We start from the raw sequence: 18487 nt of genomic DNA, 5'->3' as shown, positions 1-18487 counted from the left end.
TTTCTTTCTGAGGGAAGACCCCGATATCTCTGTGGACTGTCCTTGCATTCAGTTCCATAGAGCCATACCCAAAAATTTCTGTCTGGCAGAAACACTGTGGTGGTAATGCTCCATGTTGTTCGATGATGGTGCATCAGAATCAGACGACTTGTCCACACAAAACCTCTTTTTCTAGACAAGTATTCGTTCTTGATGAGTCATCAGAAAAGCTGGTGTCATGTTGTGTGCAGTGTTCTTTCCGTGTTCTTTGCGTTATGGGAGTACTTTTGCAGATAGTTCCTGGGTCTGCTGCATCAGGGTGTACTTCACTAGTTTCAAGAATACCTGGTTTATCAGCTAGGGTTCAAGTGAAGCTCATTCAAAAAGGATATAGGGTTTACATTTCCAATGAGGGTGTGTACTGAATATCAAATCCAGAAGTAGTGAACACTATACCATGTCCACCTTTTGAGTATGCAGGATTTTCACCAGGTTATATTGAGTGAACAGTAAACCCTACAGCTTCTGCTGTGTGTTGGGTGTACTCTCCGGGTTCTGTTGTGTGTTCAGTGCACCTTCCTGGTTTTGTTGTGTATTTGGTGATCTCTCCAGATTCTATTGCCCAGTGATCTCTTCAGGTTCTATTGTGTGTTCAGTGATCTCTCCAGGTTCTGTTGTGTGTCCAGTGATCTTTCCAGGTTCTGTTCTGTGTTGTGTGTACTCTCCGGGTTCTATTGTGTGCTCAGTACACACTCCTGGTTGTATTGTGTATTTGGTGATCTCTCCGGTTCTGTTGTGTGTCCAGTGATCTCTCCAGGTTTTATTGTGTGCTCAGTGATCTCTCCAGGTTCCGTTGTGTGTCCGGTGATCTCTCCAAGTTCTGTTGTGTGTTCAGTGACTCTCCAGGTTCTGTTGTGTGCCCAGTGATCGCTTCAGGTTCTGTTGTGTGTTCAGTGATCTCTCCAGGTTATGATGTGTGTTCAGTGATCTCTCCAAGTTCTGTTGTGTGTTCAGTGATATCTCCAGGTTCTGTTGTGTGTTCGGTGATCTATCCAGGTTCTATTGTGAGTCCAGTGATCTTTCCAGGTTCTGTTGTGTGTTCAATGATCTCTCCAGGTTCTATTGTGTTCAGTGATCTCTTCAGGTTCTACTGTGTTCAGAGATCTCTCCAGGTTATGTATGATGTGTGTTCAGTGATATCTCCAGACTATATTATGTGCAGTGTTCTCTTCGTGTTTTGTTGAGTGTTAATGGATCAATCCTCCGGTTTCTGTTGTGTGTGCTAAATTATTTTCTGCGTCTGTTCTGTCATGTTCTTCTTCAGGTTCTGTTGTGTGTACTATGTCACGTTCAGGTTCTGTTATGTGTACCACGTCATGTTCAAGTTTTGTTGTGAGTTCTCTATTATGCTCAGGTTCTGATGTTAGTGCTATGTCATGTTCAGGTTCTGTCACAAGTGACTGGATAAAGGCTGTGGTATGTGCTGTCCTGTCTGTGGGGAAGTGCATATAAAAGATATCTTGCTTCATTAGGAAAAATGTAGCGGGTTTCCTTTGATGACTATGAGTCATAATTAACAAATGTTTGACATCCAATAGCCGATGATTAATTAATCAATGTGCTCTAGTGGTGTTGTTAAACAAAACAAACAAATAAACTGTCGCAAGTGCTATGTCACGTTCATTTTCTATGGTGATTATTTTCTCATGTTCAACTTTTTGCTATGTTATGTTCAGGTCTTGTTGTCATTGATGTGCCAAGTTCTGTTGTGTATGCTATATATCATGTTCAGGTCCTGTTGTGTGAGCTATGTTATGTTCATGTCCTGTTGTGTGAGCTATGTTATGTTCAGCTTCTGTTGTGCGTGCTATGTTGTGCTAATGTTTTGGTGTGTGTGTTGTGTCATGGTCACGTTCAACATTATGTTGCTTAGCTTAGTAACTGGTTTAATGTGTCCATAGTCCATATACCACTAGGGTTTCGAACACGCCTATCCCGAGTCCGGCCTCCGATAGGATCGGGGGTCTGACTCAGGACAGAAATATTCTGTTGCAAATATTTGTTAAGTGTAAAGTTAATCAAAGTTCATAGATCTTGCTATTGTTTATGTTGAGGCCACATTCACTTTATTCGCCTTTTAACATTACGTCTGATTACACTGTCCTTTGTCCTGGATAACTTATAATTACGTTTGTATGTGCAATATTGTTAATCCTCTCTCTCTCTCTCTCTCTCTCTCTCTCTCTCTCTCTCTCTCTCTCTCTCTCTCTCTCTCTCTCTCTCTCTCTCTCATTTTCATATATCATTATATACTTTCATTTACTCTACATACTTGTTAAAATCCAGGTCCTTGTGAATATATTATTTTAATTAAGTCTGCCTATAAAGTAATAACTACATTATGTGTGTGTATAAATTATATATAAAATTACTGTAACAACCCATGCCTTCTCCATTTGCATGGGTTGATATTTGTCAACAAAGGAATGGTCAAGAAAAAATAAACAGTTATTAAAAAAAAAAAAATAATAATAATAATAAATAAATTTAAAAAATAAATAATATATTGTTAATCCATAATGCCTACATTAGGGCAATCATGTAGATCTTCAAAGGCAGCTGAAAGGTGGAACTTGATCACCGTAACATATAATTAAATACATGTACATCCAAAATCAGTGTGATTATGCTTGCACTTTGGTCCTATATGCCACATACAACATTATTATGAATTAAAATTATATCTACAGATACAAATTACATGTTGGAAACTTTGCTTCAATTAAAAACATTTCAAAATAGATATTTGTTTTTCAAGAAAATTCACCAAAACATGTTTATTATTATAATTATGGTGCATATAAAATAGCAACCCATACAAACATTAATGTTACTACAATTCCTATTTATATATACAGACACCATTCTTGTCTGTTGCCAAATGGTTCGGTGCATGCAGTACCAAAAGTTTTTCTTAAATAGACCGGGCTCTTACAACGACAAAAGTTATATTATTTTTTGGATTCAAGCACATAAAAATATTGACATAATGTATGCTCTATTGTACTTCGCATTTGTAATTTCTATCACAGACCCATAACAAAGAATACATATTTGTCGTATTTGGCACATACGACCTATGTCAGACATAATTATATAACGAACTGTATTTAAAAAAGGTGTATCTACAACACACGACCAGTCGTGTTCACATAATGAACAGCAAGCAAATCGGAGGAAAGTCGTATGTGTCAGTTACGTCTATTTTCGTGCAAACTGGTATCTGTGATTCATTTACGACTATGTAAATCCTCCTGTATAAGCGATGCAATTAGGGACACAGCTATGATTTTTTTGTGACAATATGTAATCGGGGATGGCGATTCCAAATATGCAAAAAAGAAATTTAGGTCGTATCTGCCACTTACGACCTTTTAGCTCTCACGGTACGATATACTAAAAGGCGCAGACCCAAGTTTTAACTCGTAAAAAATGGACACTAAGTTTAGTTAATTTAAAAACCTGTAACTCATTTAGATAAAGTTACAATAGAGTGAAAAAAGAATCTGTGACGGTAAAACGGGAAATATCCTATAAAAACAGACTAGAACTCGAATCAATAAACCGCTACTTCTCAGACACACGTGCGTTTTTAAAAATGTGACAGATGCATTGTTTGGTATTAAAAACACCAGGATGACCAGAAACACATCGGTTCTACGGAAATGGATAATCTAAAGAATACAAGTTAAGTAATGTTTGATTTCAGTGATCATAAACGGCTCTAATAGTGAATCATATGCTGTTGTTGTTAAAAAGTAGGGTCTGTCTCCTTTAAGGATATAATATACTAATCTAGCATATTCGAACATAGCAGATCACAACGGTAATCGGTATAGAAAATACAACCAAATGTCTTTTTACATTCATCAGAAAAGACATGTTGCATATGATATTAATACTTTGTTGGAAAAAAAAAAAAATCAGTTTTTTTTTTGGTGGGGGGGGCATTTGTTCCCTTTTATTACTAAAATGTTTTATCACTAAACTTTATTATATATATTTTTTTTTAAATTTAATTTATTGTATTGTTTTTACAGGTAATTTTACGTGCCTGTCCGTGAACTTTGTTCTTGAACGCAGCATCGGTTTTTATCTCCTGTACATGTACGTGCCTAGCGGTCTGATTGTGACCATCTCGTGGGTGTCTCACTGGCTTAATCAGGACGCCGTCCCCGCGAGGACGTCCCTCGGGATCCTCACTGTCCTCACCATGACAACGCAGAGCTCATCAACCACGGTATCGCTGCCGAAAGTCAGCTACATCAAGGCCATCGACGTCTGGATGGCTACGTGCATGACGTTTGTTGTCGCGGCGTTCCTGGAATACGCCTTCGTCAATGTGATACTGAGGAAAGAAGTCAAAAAGGAAACGGCCAACAAATTGGTGGCTGTGATCCGCAACAAGCGCGCCAATAACTATGACGGGTTTGGAGCAACTTGTAAAGTAAGTGCACAGGTGCGGATCTAGGATTTTTACATGGTGGTTATATCATGTATGCGTGCTTGCTGATCCCATAGGCGGATCTAGGGGTAGCCCAGGGGCCTGCCCCCCCCCCCTAAATTTTGCGACAGTTATAATTTTATTATGTATTAATTTTCATTTTTTTTAATAATCCCCCCCCCAAACCTCCCCCAAAGTTCCTTTAGCATTCCGCCTTAAGTCATTGCCCCTCCCCCAATGGATTTTCTGGATCTGCCACTGGATCCACATATATCTCAATGAGCGGTCGGTGTGTGTGTGTGTGCGTGCGTGTACGCGTGCGTGCGTGCGTGCGCGCGTGTGTGTGTGTGTTTAAGGCCACAGGAACCTCCTTTTTGGGGCTTACTTGGACTTTAAATCTTTTGGCCGTGGTTCAAAATTTTATGTTTATTTTTTTGTAAACAGTCCGACACACTTTACTTTGGCAGCCCGTCTAAATTGCTCAAGTCACACTAACAACTTTTTGGCCGAGCACTCTAATATTATTTTTTGGATTTTAAATTTTATCCAGACATGAGTCGAATGTAGCAGCTCCTTTTGGTCCCTTGATCTAACTACTAAATTCGTATTCCAAATTCCGCCCACCTCAAACTCACCCCCCCCCCCCCCCCCCCCCCCGGGCCCGGATCATTTAGATCGGACTTTAAACCTTTAGACCTTCGTTAAAAATTTTATGTTGAATGCTATTTTCAAAATTCTGCCCATTTTCAACTCTATCTCCCCCCCCCCCCCCCCCCTCCCGAGTCAGGCCACCGATCTTATAGGAGGTCGGACTCTGGATGGGCGTGTTCGAAACCCTAGTGGTATATGGGCACGTTAAATTTTTATCTATCTATCTATTTCACTTACCACTAACCAACTGTCCTGGACAGACAGTCCAGATAGCCGAGGTGTGTGCCCAGGACAGCGTGTTTGAACCTTAATTGGCTATAAGCATGAAAATAACAACAACAAAAAAGAAAGAAATGTTTTATTTAACGACGCACTCAACACATTTTATTTACGGTTATATGGCGTCAGACATATGGTTAAGGACCACACAGATTTTGAGAGGAAACCCGCTGTCGCCACTACATGGGCTACTCTTCCGATTAGCAGCAAGGGATCTTTTATTTGCGCTTCCCACAGGCAGGATAGCACAAACCATGGCCTTTGTTGAACCAGTTATGGATCACTGGTCGGTGCAAGTGGTTTACACCTACCCATTGAGCCTTGCGGAGCACTCACTCAGGGTTTGGAGTCGGTATCTAGATTAAAAATCCCATGCCTCGACTGGGATCCGAACCCAGTACCTACCAGCCTGTAGACCGATGGCCTGCCACGACTCCACCGAGGCCGGTAAAAAAAAAATAACAACAAATGAAATGAAATACTTTATACCTAGGTCTGCATTCAGTTAGTTTGTTTTGTTAACGACACCACTAGAGCACATTGATTTATTAATCATCAGCTATTGGATGTCAAACATTTGGTAATTATGAAGTTTTGACATATAGTCTTAGAGAGGAAACCGGCTACATTTTTCCATTAGCAGCAAGGGATCTTTTATATGCACCATCCCACAGACAGGATAGCGCATACCACGGTCTTTGATATACTAGTCATGGTGCACTGATTAGAGACAGAAATAGCCTAATGGGCCCACCGATGGGGATCGATCCTAGACAGACCGCGCATCAAGCGAGCGTTTTACCACTGGGCTACGTCCCGCCATTTCTGCATTCAGGGACAGCGACCTATCAACAAAGCTTATGTTCGCATTTTTATATGATTCAGGACCTGCGGACTGTATTTTAAAGTGAGAGGGTCATTCCAGGTGTCCAAACACGACGTTCCCAGCCTTTATAGCACAATAACAGCGTGCTTGAACCTTAATTGGCTTTAAGCTCGAAAATAATTATACATGTTCTGCATCAAATATTTGTTATCTTACATCTTTTTTTTCAGATAGTAGAAACAAAGTGTCCAAAATGTCACTACAAGCCTTCATCAAGCGATTATGTGGAAGACCCTGTGGGCAAACATCGAGCGTGGTACATCGACAAAATCTCCAGAATTGTTTTCCCATTGTCGTTCTTGTTTTTCAATATTATTTATTGGTTATATTACTGTTTGTAGTGTCGACAGTTATATCGTTAATCGTGTATTATATTATTAGGCACAGGCATCCATCGGATTTCGAAGTGCCCCAAAAGTACAATGTTTAATGGACGAATACAATTCAGCGAATTGTTTTTAATGAGGGACATGTAATATATATGATTGGATAATGAATACAACGTCATAATATATGTATTGGAAAGAAATGTTTTATTTAACGACGCACTCAACACATTTTATTTTCGGTTATGTGGTATCGGACATACGGTTAAGGACCACACAGATATTGAGAGAGGAAACCCGCTATCGCCACTTCATCGGCTACTCTTTTCGATTAGCAGCAGGGATCTTTTATATGGACCATCTCACAGACAGTACATACCACGGCTGGAACGAGAAATAGCCCAATGAGCCCACCGACGGGGATCGATCCCAGACCGACCGCGCATCGAGCGATCGCTGAACCACTGGCCTACGTCTTGCCCCTAATATATGTTTTGGAGACGATTGTCATAGGTAATGTGTGTTCATTCTTTGAATACTGTAGGTGCACATTTTTTAAAGTTGCATCTTCTGCCTAGAAAACGTTGCATCTTCCTCTGCCCGTGTACATCTATAACCCAACAAAGTTAAAGTTCGTTTTGTTCAGCGACACCACTAGAGCACATTGATTTATTAACCATCGACTACTTCAGTATTTGATGTTAAACATTTGGTCATTTTGACATATAGTCTTAAAGAGGAAACCCGCTACCTTTTTTTTTTTCATTAGTAGCAAGACATCTTTTCTATAACCTAACAATTGATTGAACCTGCATTCGTCAGTTTTCGGGGGTGGGACGTAGCCCAGTGGTAAAGCGTTCGCTTGACGCGCGGTCGGTCAAGGATCAATCACCGTTGGTGGCCTCATTGGGCTATTTCTCATTGCAGCCAGTGCTCCACAACTGATGTAACAAAGGCCATGGTATGTACTATCCCGTGTGTAGAATGGTGCATATCGAAAAGAGTAGCCCATGAAGTGGCAACAGCGGGTTTCTTCACTCAATGTCTTTGTGGTCCTTAAAGGAGGGGACAATTAAGGTATTTGGCCTGGTATGCATATTCAACGATATATAATGCACATTATTGCTTAATATCAACAAGTATAATCTTATAATTAATTAATAAAACGGTTAAATGTGACGGTTATAATATATAACGGGCGCAGCCATTTTGTACCATTCTAGTGAATACGCCCTCTGGCGAGTTGGTGGTTACGTGTCACGTCAGGAATTAGTCTTCGAATTGAAGAAACAAAACATACCTGGTTTTTGCGGATGCATCGCAATGTTCTGTAATAATAGCCATCCCAGTAAGCCAGTAACAATTATATATTATTTTTCAATACAAAATAAACCACCATTGTCAAAGTGTTGAAATAACTGTATTATGTTTTGTACATAAATTAACCCATGTACTGAAATATTTCTTGGTTAATTGGTCTTTTCTTTCCGCGGCCTGTACAGGTGGTTCCTGATTGGCAGGTGTATATTTAGACGGTCTCCAGACACTGTGTCTAGACACACTAAAAAGACGTGCCTCTTTTATTAAGATCACAGGGTATTGTGTTATAACCGCACGGATACCCCTCTTTTCGTAATGGACATTACCAGCCGCCCTGCGTTGTTACTGTAAGTAATTCTGTAAAACCCTTGCTTAAGTAGACTTTCCCATCTAAAATCACAAAACTGACCAATTACGTCGTCCCCCCCCCCCCCCCCCCCAAAAAAAAAGAGTATCACTTGGGTTTCGTGAGAGGTCGTTTTTGCTCGAAAGTACCCTACCAATAGGCCTAATGATATGCTTTTTTTTTCTTTGGATTTTTAAAAAAAGAAAAATACTGTAACTTCATTTCATTCTATTGATGCAAATTGAAATATATTTAGTTAAATAGTTTATTATACAATAAAGTCATTTATGTTGTTTTACAAGTCAGGTTGATGAAAGCGAAGCGCCTTGTCGTAAATTAGAGCGTTTGTTTACACTGTGTATAGAGGAGATGGACGGAGCTGACGTCACTTCGCCCCAACTATACCACCGGACGTCACAAAAAAAAAAAAAAAAAAAAAAAAATTGGCTGCCCCCCAGTTAGCAGGAATAATCATGGTTTTTTTTATTAACTCTAAATTAAATTACGCGTTTTTCATTTGTTAAAGTGTCAGTATGTGTTGGTGGTCCGGGTATGCATCTTTCCAACACATAAGGCTCTTGTTGGAGTTGACCCTACCTTTAACCATATGTCTGACGCCATATTAAACTGTAAATAAAAATTGTTGAGTGTGTCGTTAAATAAAACATTTCCTTCCTTCGTCAGTTTTCACAATTTTATTTATTGTACGTTCTTTTTGTCTTTATTAATGTTTATTGTATACACACACAAAAACAACAAAAAAAAACCCCCAAAGAACAACAAACAAAACAACACACACACATACCAAAAAAAACAAAAAAACAACAACAATACAACCCACCTCCCAATACCCCGCCTCTTAAAAAAAAAAGAGAAAAAGAAAAAAGAAAATACCATGAAAATGAAATAAAGTAAGAAATTGAGATTTGGTTGGTATTGATTAGTATTAATTATACACAATCGATATTTATGACACCTGACCTATGGAAATATGAAAAACAAAAGAGAAGTAAAAAAAAACGTTGACTATGCGTGTGCCCGACAGCGTGTTCAGGCGAGCGAGTACTAGTAGAATGCAGAATCACTATCGATTCTGAATAATGTGATCTGGAAAAAACCGAGGGCGCCCGGAAACGTTCGCTCTCCTGAACATGCTATAATAAATAATAGAACCACTCCACAGTTAATTATTTGTTTGTGTACGCATTTGTACGGAAACTGCCATGTAGAGACTGTTTTTATACTGGGAAATATACTTTCAGACAAAACAGATCTTGATTTGAACAGTTTTACATGTATACTACTAATTACGGCATTGTGCACGCCGATGTTTTGAAACAGTGTAAAATTTTATTAAAATCTACTCTTTAGCCACTCTCCACACACACCATCCCATCCAAAATAAATAATAATTTTAAAATAATAATAATAATAATAATAATCAAATTTTTTTTTTTAAATTGTAAAAAAATAAAATAAAAAAAATATAAAAAAAATAATGATAATATAAAAATAAAATAATAATAATAAAATCCACCAAACAACCTCTTTCAGCTACTTTGTTTTTCCAACAATAATTCATCTTTTAGTAAAAATTCTAGTACATATTTATGTTTAATTTAAAAACCAGTTTGATTTTTTTTTTTTTCAAATTAAAAAAAAAGAAAGTAAAAACAATTTGGTGGATATTGAGGTACGTTTTATCTTTAAATCTTTATCAATGTTCTATTGCACGAGTTTAATAATATTTTAGTTATAGGGCGGGACACAGCCCAGTGACAAAGCGCACGACTGTGGGCCTATTGCCAGTATTGGGCTATTTCTCGTTCCAGCCAGTGCATCACGACTAGTTTATCACAGGCCGTGCTATGTGTTATCCTATCTGTGAGATAGTGCATATAAATGATCCTTTGCTACTAATGAAACACCACCACCACCACCACCCGCCTGCTACCGATTCAATCGGGCCAAGGCCGGCTCCTGTGCCCACGACAGGCGTGCGCTACAACAGCTTGCTCTGAATGTGCACGTAAAACCCTATGACCTGACCTGACTAATGAAACAATGTAGCTATGTCAGAATTACCAAATGTTTGATATCCAATAGCTGTTGATTAATAAATCAATGTGCTCTAGTGGTGTCATTAAACAAAACATTCGTTTAACTTTTTTTATAATTTATTGATTCCATGTAAATATTATGTATCTTACTATAATAAAATGAGAATATTTGTGTTCTGTTTGCAAATCTCGTTCATGTATTTATAAACAAATGTATGTAAAATAAATATTTTGTACGCATTATTTTGTAAATGCTGTTTTGCCAACACGAAGCGTGATACAAATACTAGGGCTGTAGCCTCCCCGGGGGGAGGGTGGGGGGAGCAGAATCTCACTTTTTTTACTCCAGAAAATAGCATACACATCTCATGGTTTAATTTGTATAGTGTTTCATTTGTTTATAAAAAGTAGTGCCCCCCCACCCCCCCCCCCACCCCACCCCCAGGACTTTGATCAGGGTACAGCCTGAATATACAATTATAATGATTGTATTGATTATTATCTGAACTTCTGTTGTTTGTTCTGGAATTGTTAATGGTATACAATTAGTTCCGCAGGTCTCGTGTTACACGCAGGAGTGTTATTAACTTCATGAATATGCTGTTAAATATCTCACGAGTTCCGGCAGATCTGCACGGCTATATGACATGAAAGTGTAATATAATGAAGCAGTCATTGAAAAATCAAAGACTTCTATTTCAAGCAGGTCACGCTATATATTTATGCGACGACAGCTTCCTGTCCGAAATCACAATATGTATGTTAATAAATTGTCGGCGCAAATCAAATGACATTGTTTTTCATTTACTCCATTGTGGTAATACGTGTAAAATTATCGTCTGCAAAGTAGAGGAGCACTACTAGTCTTTAGGTCAATTCCAATCGACGGCAGTTCTGACCTTTTGTTTACTTCGACATGGAACCTGAGCAGACGTCATGGTCATAAGCACAATGATGATTGTGTTTATCTGTAGTTCCATTTTATATAATTCAATCTGATTAAAATTATCTCTACTGGTTTACCAATATACCGGCCTCGGTGGCGTCGTGGCAGGCCATCGGTCTACAGGCTGGTAGGTACTGGGTTCGGATCCCAGTCGAGGCATGGGATTTTTAATCGAGATATCGACTCCAAATCCTGAGTGAGTGCTCCGCAAGGCTCAATGGGTAGGTGTAAACCACTTGCACCGACCAGTGATCCATAACTGGTTCAAAAAAGGCCATGGTTTGTGCTATCCTGCCTGTGGGGAGCGCAAATAAAAGATCCCTTGCTGCCTGTCGTAAAAAGAGTAGCCTATGTGGCGACAGCGGGTTTCCTCTGAAAACAGTGTCAGAATGACCATATGTTTGACGTCCAATAGCCGATGATAAGGTAAAAAATCAATGTGCTCTAGCGGCGTCGTTAAATAAAACAAACTTTACTTTTTTTGGTCTACCAATAGATCTAACAGCATTGCGTGGACTCCCATGTCCAGGTGACATTTCATCTATGAATAACAATTTAAATATCGACCATGTCATGTCATGTCATAGGGTTTTACGTGCACATTCAGAACAAGCTGTTGTAGCGCACGCCTGTCGTGGGCACAAGAGCCGGCCTTGGCCGGCTCCTCCGTCCATGACAGGAAACGTGGTGGGAGGGGAGAGGAGGGACCGCCTGCACTGGCAGGTGCAAGGGAGCACCAGCAGCCCGATCAAATCGGTAGCAGGCGGGTGGGGGTGGTGGTGGTGCAATGGAATTTGAATGGAGCAGTTAAATGCCAAAGAGAAAAGGGTGCGCAATTTTGATTGAGGGAATTTGGCGCAATTTTGAACGGTCGGTCGAAAGGTAAATGGCCGAGCTAATATAGGTTTTGACATTAGTGAATCGAGAGTAGTTCGTTAATTTAGACCTCTTCGATGCTGTGGTGTCTCCCTAGGTTGCCCATAGGGCCCTTAGAAAGGGTCTGACCGCTTCTGGTCGAGGCATCACCAAGTACCAAGTTATTACCAGCAGCAAGTATTGGGGGTTTGGGTGGGGGAGGCCGATATTCTTTTGTTCAGCTTCCCCCGAGTGCATTGCAATTGTGTACTCGGAACGGTATTCTTTTGTCCGGTTCCTTATTAGAGTACGTGCTGGACCATTAAATGGGGGCGGGTGCATTGTTATCATTAGTCAATGCACCCTGTGTACTGATGCAGTGAGCGTGTAGTCTGTGTGTGAATCCTAGTTTTGTGTTACGGTTGTGCCTATTGTCTTAAGTCCCTATTCTAGGGAGTTCAACGGTCATTCATGACCACCCATCGCCCTCCGTCCTTGTATAGCACTGAATACAATGACGGAGGGGGAGTTAAACTAGCCTAGCTATCTAATTTGAAGGGTTAAACCCTTATAGTGTAGGTACTGGTTTAAAAGCCTAGTGCTTGGCATACTTAACTTTATTACCAATGCAATAAAACGAAACTAACGGTGGCAAGTAGCAATTGTATACATATATGCACCGATCTAGGTACTTAGTTTGAAGAATTTTGATTCCCGCCCCCTAAATATAGGATTTTAATACGCTTACTTGGTTTGTCTTCAGGCTATCTGGATAGTTGGGTATCGGTTTTCCTGCATGTCTTTGCTTCTGGAACCCTAGTTGACTTACCTTAGTTAGCTAGGATGGAATGCATCAGTAAGAAAAAAATTTAAAAAAAATAAAAACATGATGCGGGTACAAAGACAAATTCGTGCAGTTTATTTACAGTTAGGTGTAGTGGGGTTCTTGATCCGTGATTGGCTGGATTGGACCAATGAGAGTGCTGCAAAAAAATAGGCGATAATTAGTGGTGTCCTATCTTGGTTCATTATCTAACGATGTTGATTGGCTGGTTAAAAAAAAAAAAAATAATAATAATAATAATAAAAAAAAATAATAATAATAATAATAATAATGCGTCGTTAGCGGGTGGTGTATGCCAGTCGTCAATCACGAGCTTCAGAACATGAACATATTTACAGTAGAATAATATGGTTATCGTGGTTAGGTCTGGATGGCATTGGCATATCTAGTGGTTATTAATCACTCGCTACCGTCCCGCCGTTAATCCCCAGGTTGGAGTGCCTTGTCGAGTGCTTAAGGTCGCTCTTCCATCCAAGGGATGTACAAGCGGGTAGTTTTGAGTAATTGTTAATTTATATTGCTAAATTTATGCCAGCTAATTTGGTTGAGTATATGCTTTTACTTTTGTCGTTTCACCGTTCTCCCCCCGGGTTGGAATACGTGGTCTGTTCGAGTGCGTAGGGTGGATGTTCCACCAAGGGGGTCACAGATGTCACGATTCAAGCATTGTCATATCTAGCAGTTATTAAATCATTCGCTACCATCCCGCCGTTGATCCCCGGGTTGGAGTGCTTGTTTGCTTAAGGTCGCTCTTCCGTCCAAGAGATGTACAGGCGGGTGGTTTTGAGTAATTGTTAATTTATTGCTGAATTTGTGCCAGCTAATTTGGCTAGGTATATGCTTTTACTTTTGTCGTTTCACCGTTCTCTCCCCGGGTTGGAATACGTGGTCTGTTCGAGTGTGTAGGGTGGATGTTCCATCCAGGGAGTCACGGGTGTCACGAGTTAAGCAGCGTATTAATTACTTATCTTAATTATACATCGCCACCTTCCCTCCGTTGGTCCCCCGGATTGGAGTGCATGTCGGTCGAGTGCAGAGGGTCGCTCTTCCCTCCGGGAGACGTACAGGCGGGTGGTTGCGATCATTTTCTAATTTTAGTTTTTAACTTTATGACTGTCAGGAGCCCGATGGGTGTGCTACGGTTTTCCATCCTGCCTGCGATCAGTCGGGTTGGTGGTCCGCGTCGACCGAACGCTAGCAAGGCGGGCAGTACGTGGCACTTATAGTTTTGGTTTGGTGGACTGGACGAATTGATATACTGCTTTGAAGGTTTTATGTTTTAGATATTTATCAGGGTTAAGTAAAAAGTTAGGTGTAATTGGTTTATTGTGGTTGGCTTCGGTTATTGATTCTATCATTAGTTTTCTCTGGCTGTTGTGTAGCGTGCAATACAGGAGATAGTGTTTCATGTCTTCCCGGGTGCCACACTCACAGTCAGGGTTTTTATTGATGAAAGAGCAGCTGTTGAGCTGCGAAGATTTACCTATGCGCAATTTAGTAATTATTTTATCCACATAAGTATTTAAGTGTTTAGGTCGGATAGAGTTGATTAGTGGTTTGATGTTATAGTGCCATGTATTGGTTGTTAGGTCCCAGTTGGCCTGCCATTGATTAATGTAGTGTTTTCTTGCTTTTGACATTAGTTCTGATATTCCTAAAGGTAGTGCTGTCATTTTGCTAGTGATTGAAAGTGCAGTTTTGGCTCCATAGTCAGCTGTTTCATTGCCAATTATACCTACGTGAGCTGGGACCCATTCGAATACTACTATTAAATTAAGCTGGTTTAGTTCATGAAGTTTATTGTGGATGGCTGCGAGGATATCTGGCCTGGTAGATTTATTAGTTTGAAGTGATTGGATAGAGCTAAGACTATCTGAAAAAATAACGCTTTTAGAGTATTGTTTAGTTTTAATCCAGATTAGAGCTTCATAGATGGCTGTCAGTTCTGCTGTATAGACTGATAGGTTATCTGACAGCCTGGCGTATTGAACTAATTTAGAGTGTTTAGATATTTTTTCTTCAACTACTGCGAAGCCAACCCTACCGTTATCTGGATTTCTTTAACCATCCGTGTAGATATGGATGTGCTCAGGGTAATTTTCGTTGGCTGCGGCTTCGAACAGGATTTTCTTAAATGGTGGAAATGGAGTTGAATCCGTAGCTTGTTTAATTAGATATGGTGTGTGGCACTCGACTGGCTGATTGATATGGTATAGTGCCACTGGCGTGTTATCTATACCTACTTCTATTTCTATTTTACTAGCTTTAGTGGCGAAAGAATTATTAAGATTTTGATTGGTTTTGAATACTAGTCCTGGTTTAGCTATGATAGGAATGAGTTCCTGAACTGGGTGATCTAGTTTAAGAGAGTGGATTTTTAGATGATAATTAAGATGTTGAAGATTGCGACGATATTTCAGTGGCATAATGTTAAACTCAACTTCTAAGCTCTGTCCGCTGGTATTTGATGGAACTTTAGCTATGATTCTAAGAGCTTGAAATATCGACCAATTATACTTCGCCTTTTATAGTGTTATTCGGGAGCATACTAATTCTAAAAATATCGTGCGAGACTATTTATGCAATAGGCGAACTTGTTGGTCCATTTTAGCATTAAAAAACAGAGGGAAACGTGCAGTAATAAACTCTGGATTGTATATTAGTATAAACAGATTTTATGGCTATACCATCACGGGTTTTTTTTCGTCTTGAAACGAATTTTATATAAAATTTTATATTGAAATTAGTTTCCGGCATACTTCGTAATTCACCCGAATCATTTTGTATACCCTCGGCATAATCCCGAATTTTTTCAAATTCTTTTCAAATCACTAGCATGATTTTGGCAAGTAAGGTTTTGGTTGGTCGAATGAAAGATCAACTGGACATGAGCTCCAATGGGGTGCTGTTAGATCCACAGGTAATAGTAATTAACCAGTGGAGCTAATTTTAATTAGATTGTATATAATTCAAACTGAACTTTAAACAGACATTCCTGAGTTTGCTGCATCGTAAGATGTTTCCGACTAATAAATATTTCTACGATTAAACTTGCATATTAAATACATTTTCTTGTTTAGAATATCAGTGTCTGTATATTCAATGTGTTTCTGGTCGTCTTAATATTTGTAAGAAGCCCAAACTGGATTTTGTCTTCAAATAATTTCGTACGTAAGAAAAAATTATATTTTAGGAAATAAAATGAAATTTAACCTAGTACAAATATTAGAACGATCAGAAAAATGTTTAATATACAGCCACTACTATTTTATGCAGAAAAGTATATTTGATATGTAATTGCAATCGTTAAAACGTCTCTATTAGTCAATAACATCTTAAAAATTGCAGCAAACTCAAGAATGTCCCTTTAATGGTATTGAATATATAGAGGTTGTTACCCTCGGGTGTTTCGGTATCGTCAGTATTATATATTAGGAATGAAAAATTGTATTATGCGAGCACCTGGCGAGCATGATATTGACGATACCAAAACACACGACGGTAATAATCTATTTATCATATAATTTCAAGCTCAATGCGTGTTTGTGGTACACGTTATACATATAAATTCCTCTCGGTCAGTATTCGGTATTCAAATGACATATGAATATGTGACGCTGTGACTTTTTGAATATCCTTACATTAAACCAAACCAGTGCATTTTGTTCATTTGGTTTCAGAATGTGATTTTGTTTGAGTCTATTAATGCGTAAGTCAACTGTGGAGTGTCCCGTGCAGAACGTTCGCTTATGTCAATAAACGTAGTGCCGTAACCTGATTAATTTACATCTAATTTACAAAGTTATCAACTTCTGAAAGAGATCACACACTTTTATTACACTAGATACGCTACCTATTATATGATAAATAGAGAATAATACATGAGTGGCCGTTAGATACCATTTATCTTACGAGTCGTTTTAAAATGTTATCTAACGAGCGAAAGCGAGTTTGATACGTTTCTAAAAAAAGAGTTGTGGGTTAAATGATATCTAACAGACACGAATGTATTATTCTATTTCTTACATATCCTCAAAAACCAGGTTTTAAGCAAATTTTAACATCTTTTTCGACTAAAGGTTATATACAGCTGTTGCACTTGTGGCTGACTTACGCGTGGTCATAAATCATAAATAACACATGGTGTTCTCACCATCGGGTGTGTAAGAAATACTTTTATTACATTAGGTACGCTACCTATTATCCTGTTCAATTATTTAGACCCAAAGTTTTTTGCAAATGTTACGTTTATTTCCTATTCGATATTTGTTTTCTTTGCATTTACATGAAAACAAACCCAAACCCCGACAGGTTTTATATACAAATCATCATATAAAATGCACGAAGTTGACTTAATTCCACTTTTTAAACATCTCTGTGTCTTTTGAATGCACGTTATTTCTCCTATAAATAACTAAGGTCATTTGCATATCAAAAGCATCATTCTATAGTGCGTTTCAAACTAATGTTCGGTTCTATCGTCCTATCCGCACAAATCGTAGTATGACCTATATTTAAGAAAATATCTGTAAACATGAAGCAGGCGCGGATTCACAGTGACAAAACCTCAGTTTGAAAAAAAAAAATGTATCAAATATTATAATTATATTGTGGAATACACAAGCGCGCGCGCTGAAGGGAGAGAGAGAGAGAGAGAGAGAGAGAGAGAGAGAGAGAGAGAGAGAGAGAGAGAGAGAGAGAGAGAGAGAGGTCATTTATGTAACGACGCACTCAACATATTTTAATCTATGGTTATATGGTTATAGGGAGAGAGAGAGAAGAATATGGTATGCATGCGATTGGTGGAGGTGTGACCCTCTGCACAACCCCAACCCCACTTAAGGCTTCTTTTGTATATGGAGCGGGACGTAGCTCAGAGGTAAAGCGTTCGCTCATGGTAGGTCGACTGATCGATCCCACATGGTGGACCCAATGGGTTGTGTCTAGTTCCAGCCTGTGCATCACAAATGATGTATAAAGGCTGTGGTATGTGCTATCCTGTCTATGGGATGGTGCATATAAAACATCCCGTATTGCTTATCAAAATTGCTTATCGGAAACAGTGGCCCATGTGGCGGTAGCGAGTTTCTTTCTCACTGTCATAATGCTCCTTAACCGTTTTGTCTGACACCACATAAACGTATATCAAATGCGTTGAGTGTGTCGTTAAATAAACATTTCTCTCGTATGTATGTGTAGTCTATATGCATTTCTAGTCGATTAGTTTATAGGTTGTTAGGTTGTTAGGTTGTTTGATAGTGAATGATATGGACATAAATTGTTTTTGGTGTTAAAGAGTTCATGCATACATTAAAGTAATACTCCTGATGGGTATGGAGAAATAACTTAATCAGTCGACGAACTCATTTCTTCATCACTATCTTCGTTAAGGGGGACTAACACAGGGGGTATTTTATTTCTTATAAAACTATTTTGTTTTCTAAAATCTTCTTCGATCTTTATTACATGTTTAACTGCGTCAGAGAAGTGT

The 18487-nt window shown here is 39.0% G+C and overlaps 1 protein-coding gene across 1 annotated transcript in view; it reads left to right on the top strand.

Moving 5' to 3' along the window:
- The window catches only part of LOC121374714 (glycine receptor subunit alpha-2-like), a 28322-nt gene extending 21569 nt beyond the window's left edge, over nt 1–6753 (top strand). Inside the window, exons 6-7 of the mRNA XM_041501821.1 lie at nt 4080–4486; nt 6470–6753. Coding sequence (XP_041357755.1) covers nt 4080–4486; nt 6470–6640 — 578 coding nt within the window. The 3' untranslated portion in view covers nt 6641–6753. The remainder of the gene's footprint in view (nt 1–4079; nt 4487–6469) is intronic.
- Nucleotides 6754–18487: the final 11734 nt, after the last annotated feature.

Source organism: Gigantopelta aegis, chromosome 6, assembly GCF_016097555.1.
Source record: "Gigantopelta aegis isolate Gae_Host chromosome 6, Gae_host_genome, whole genome shotgun sequence".
NCBI classification, from domain to species: domain Eukaryota; kingdom Metazoa; phylum Mollusca; class Gastropoda; order Neomphalida; family Peltospiridae; genus Gigantopelta; species Gigantopelta aegis.
The sequence above is the reverse complement of the archived record's forward strand: the minus strand, read 5'-3'. Positions and strand labels throughout refer to the sequence as shown.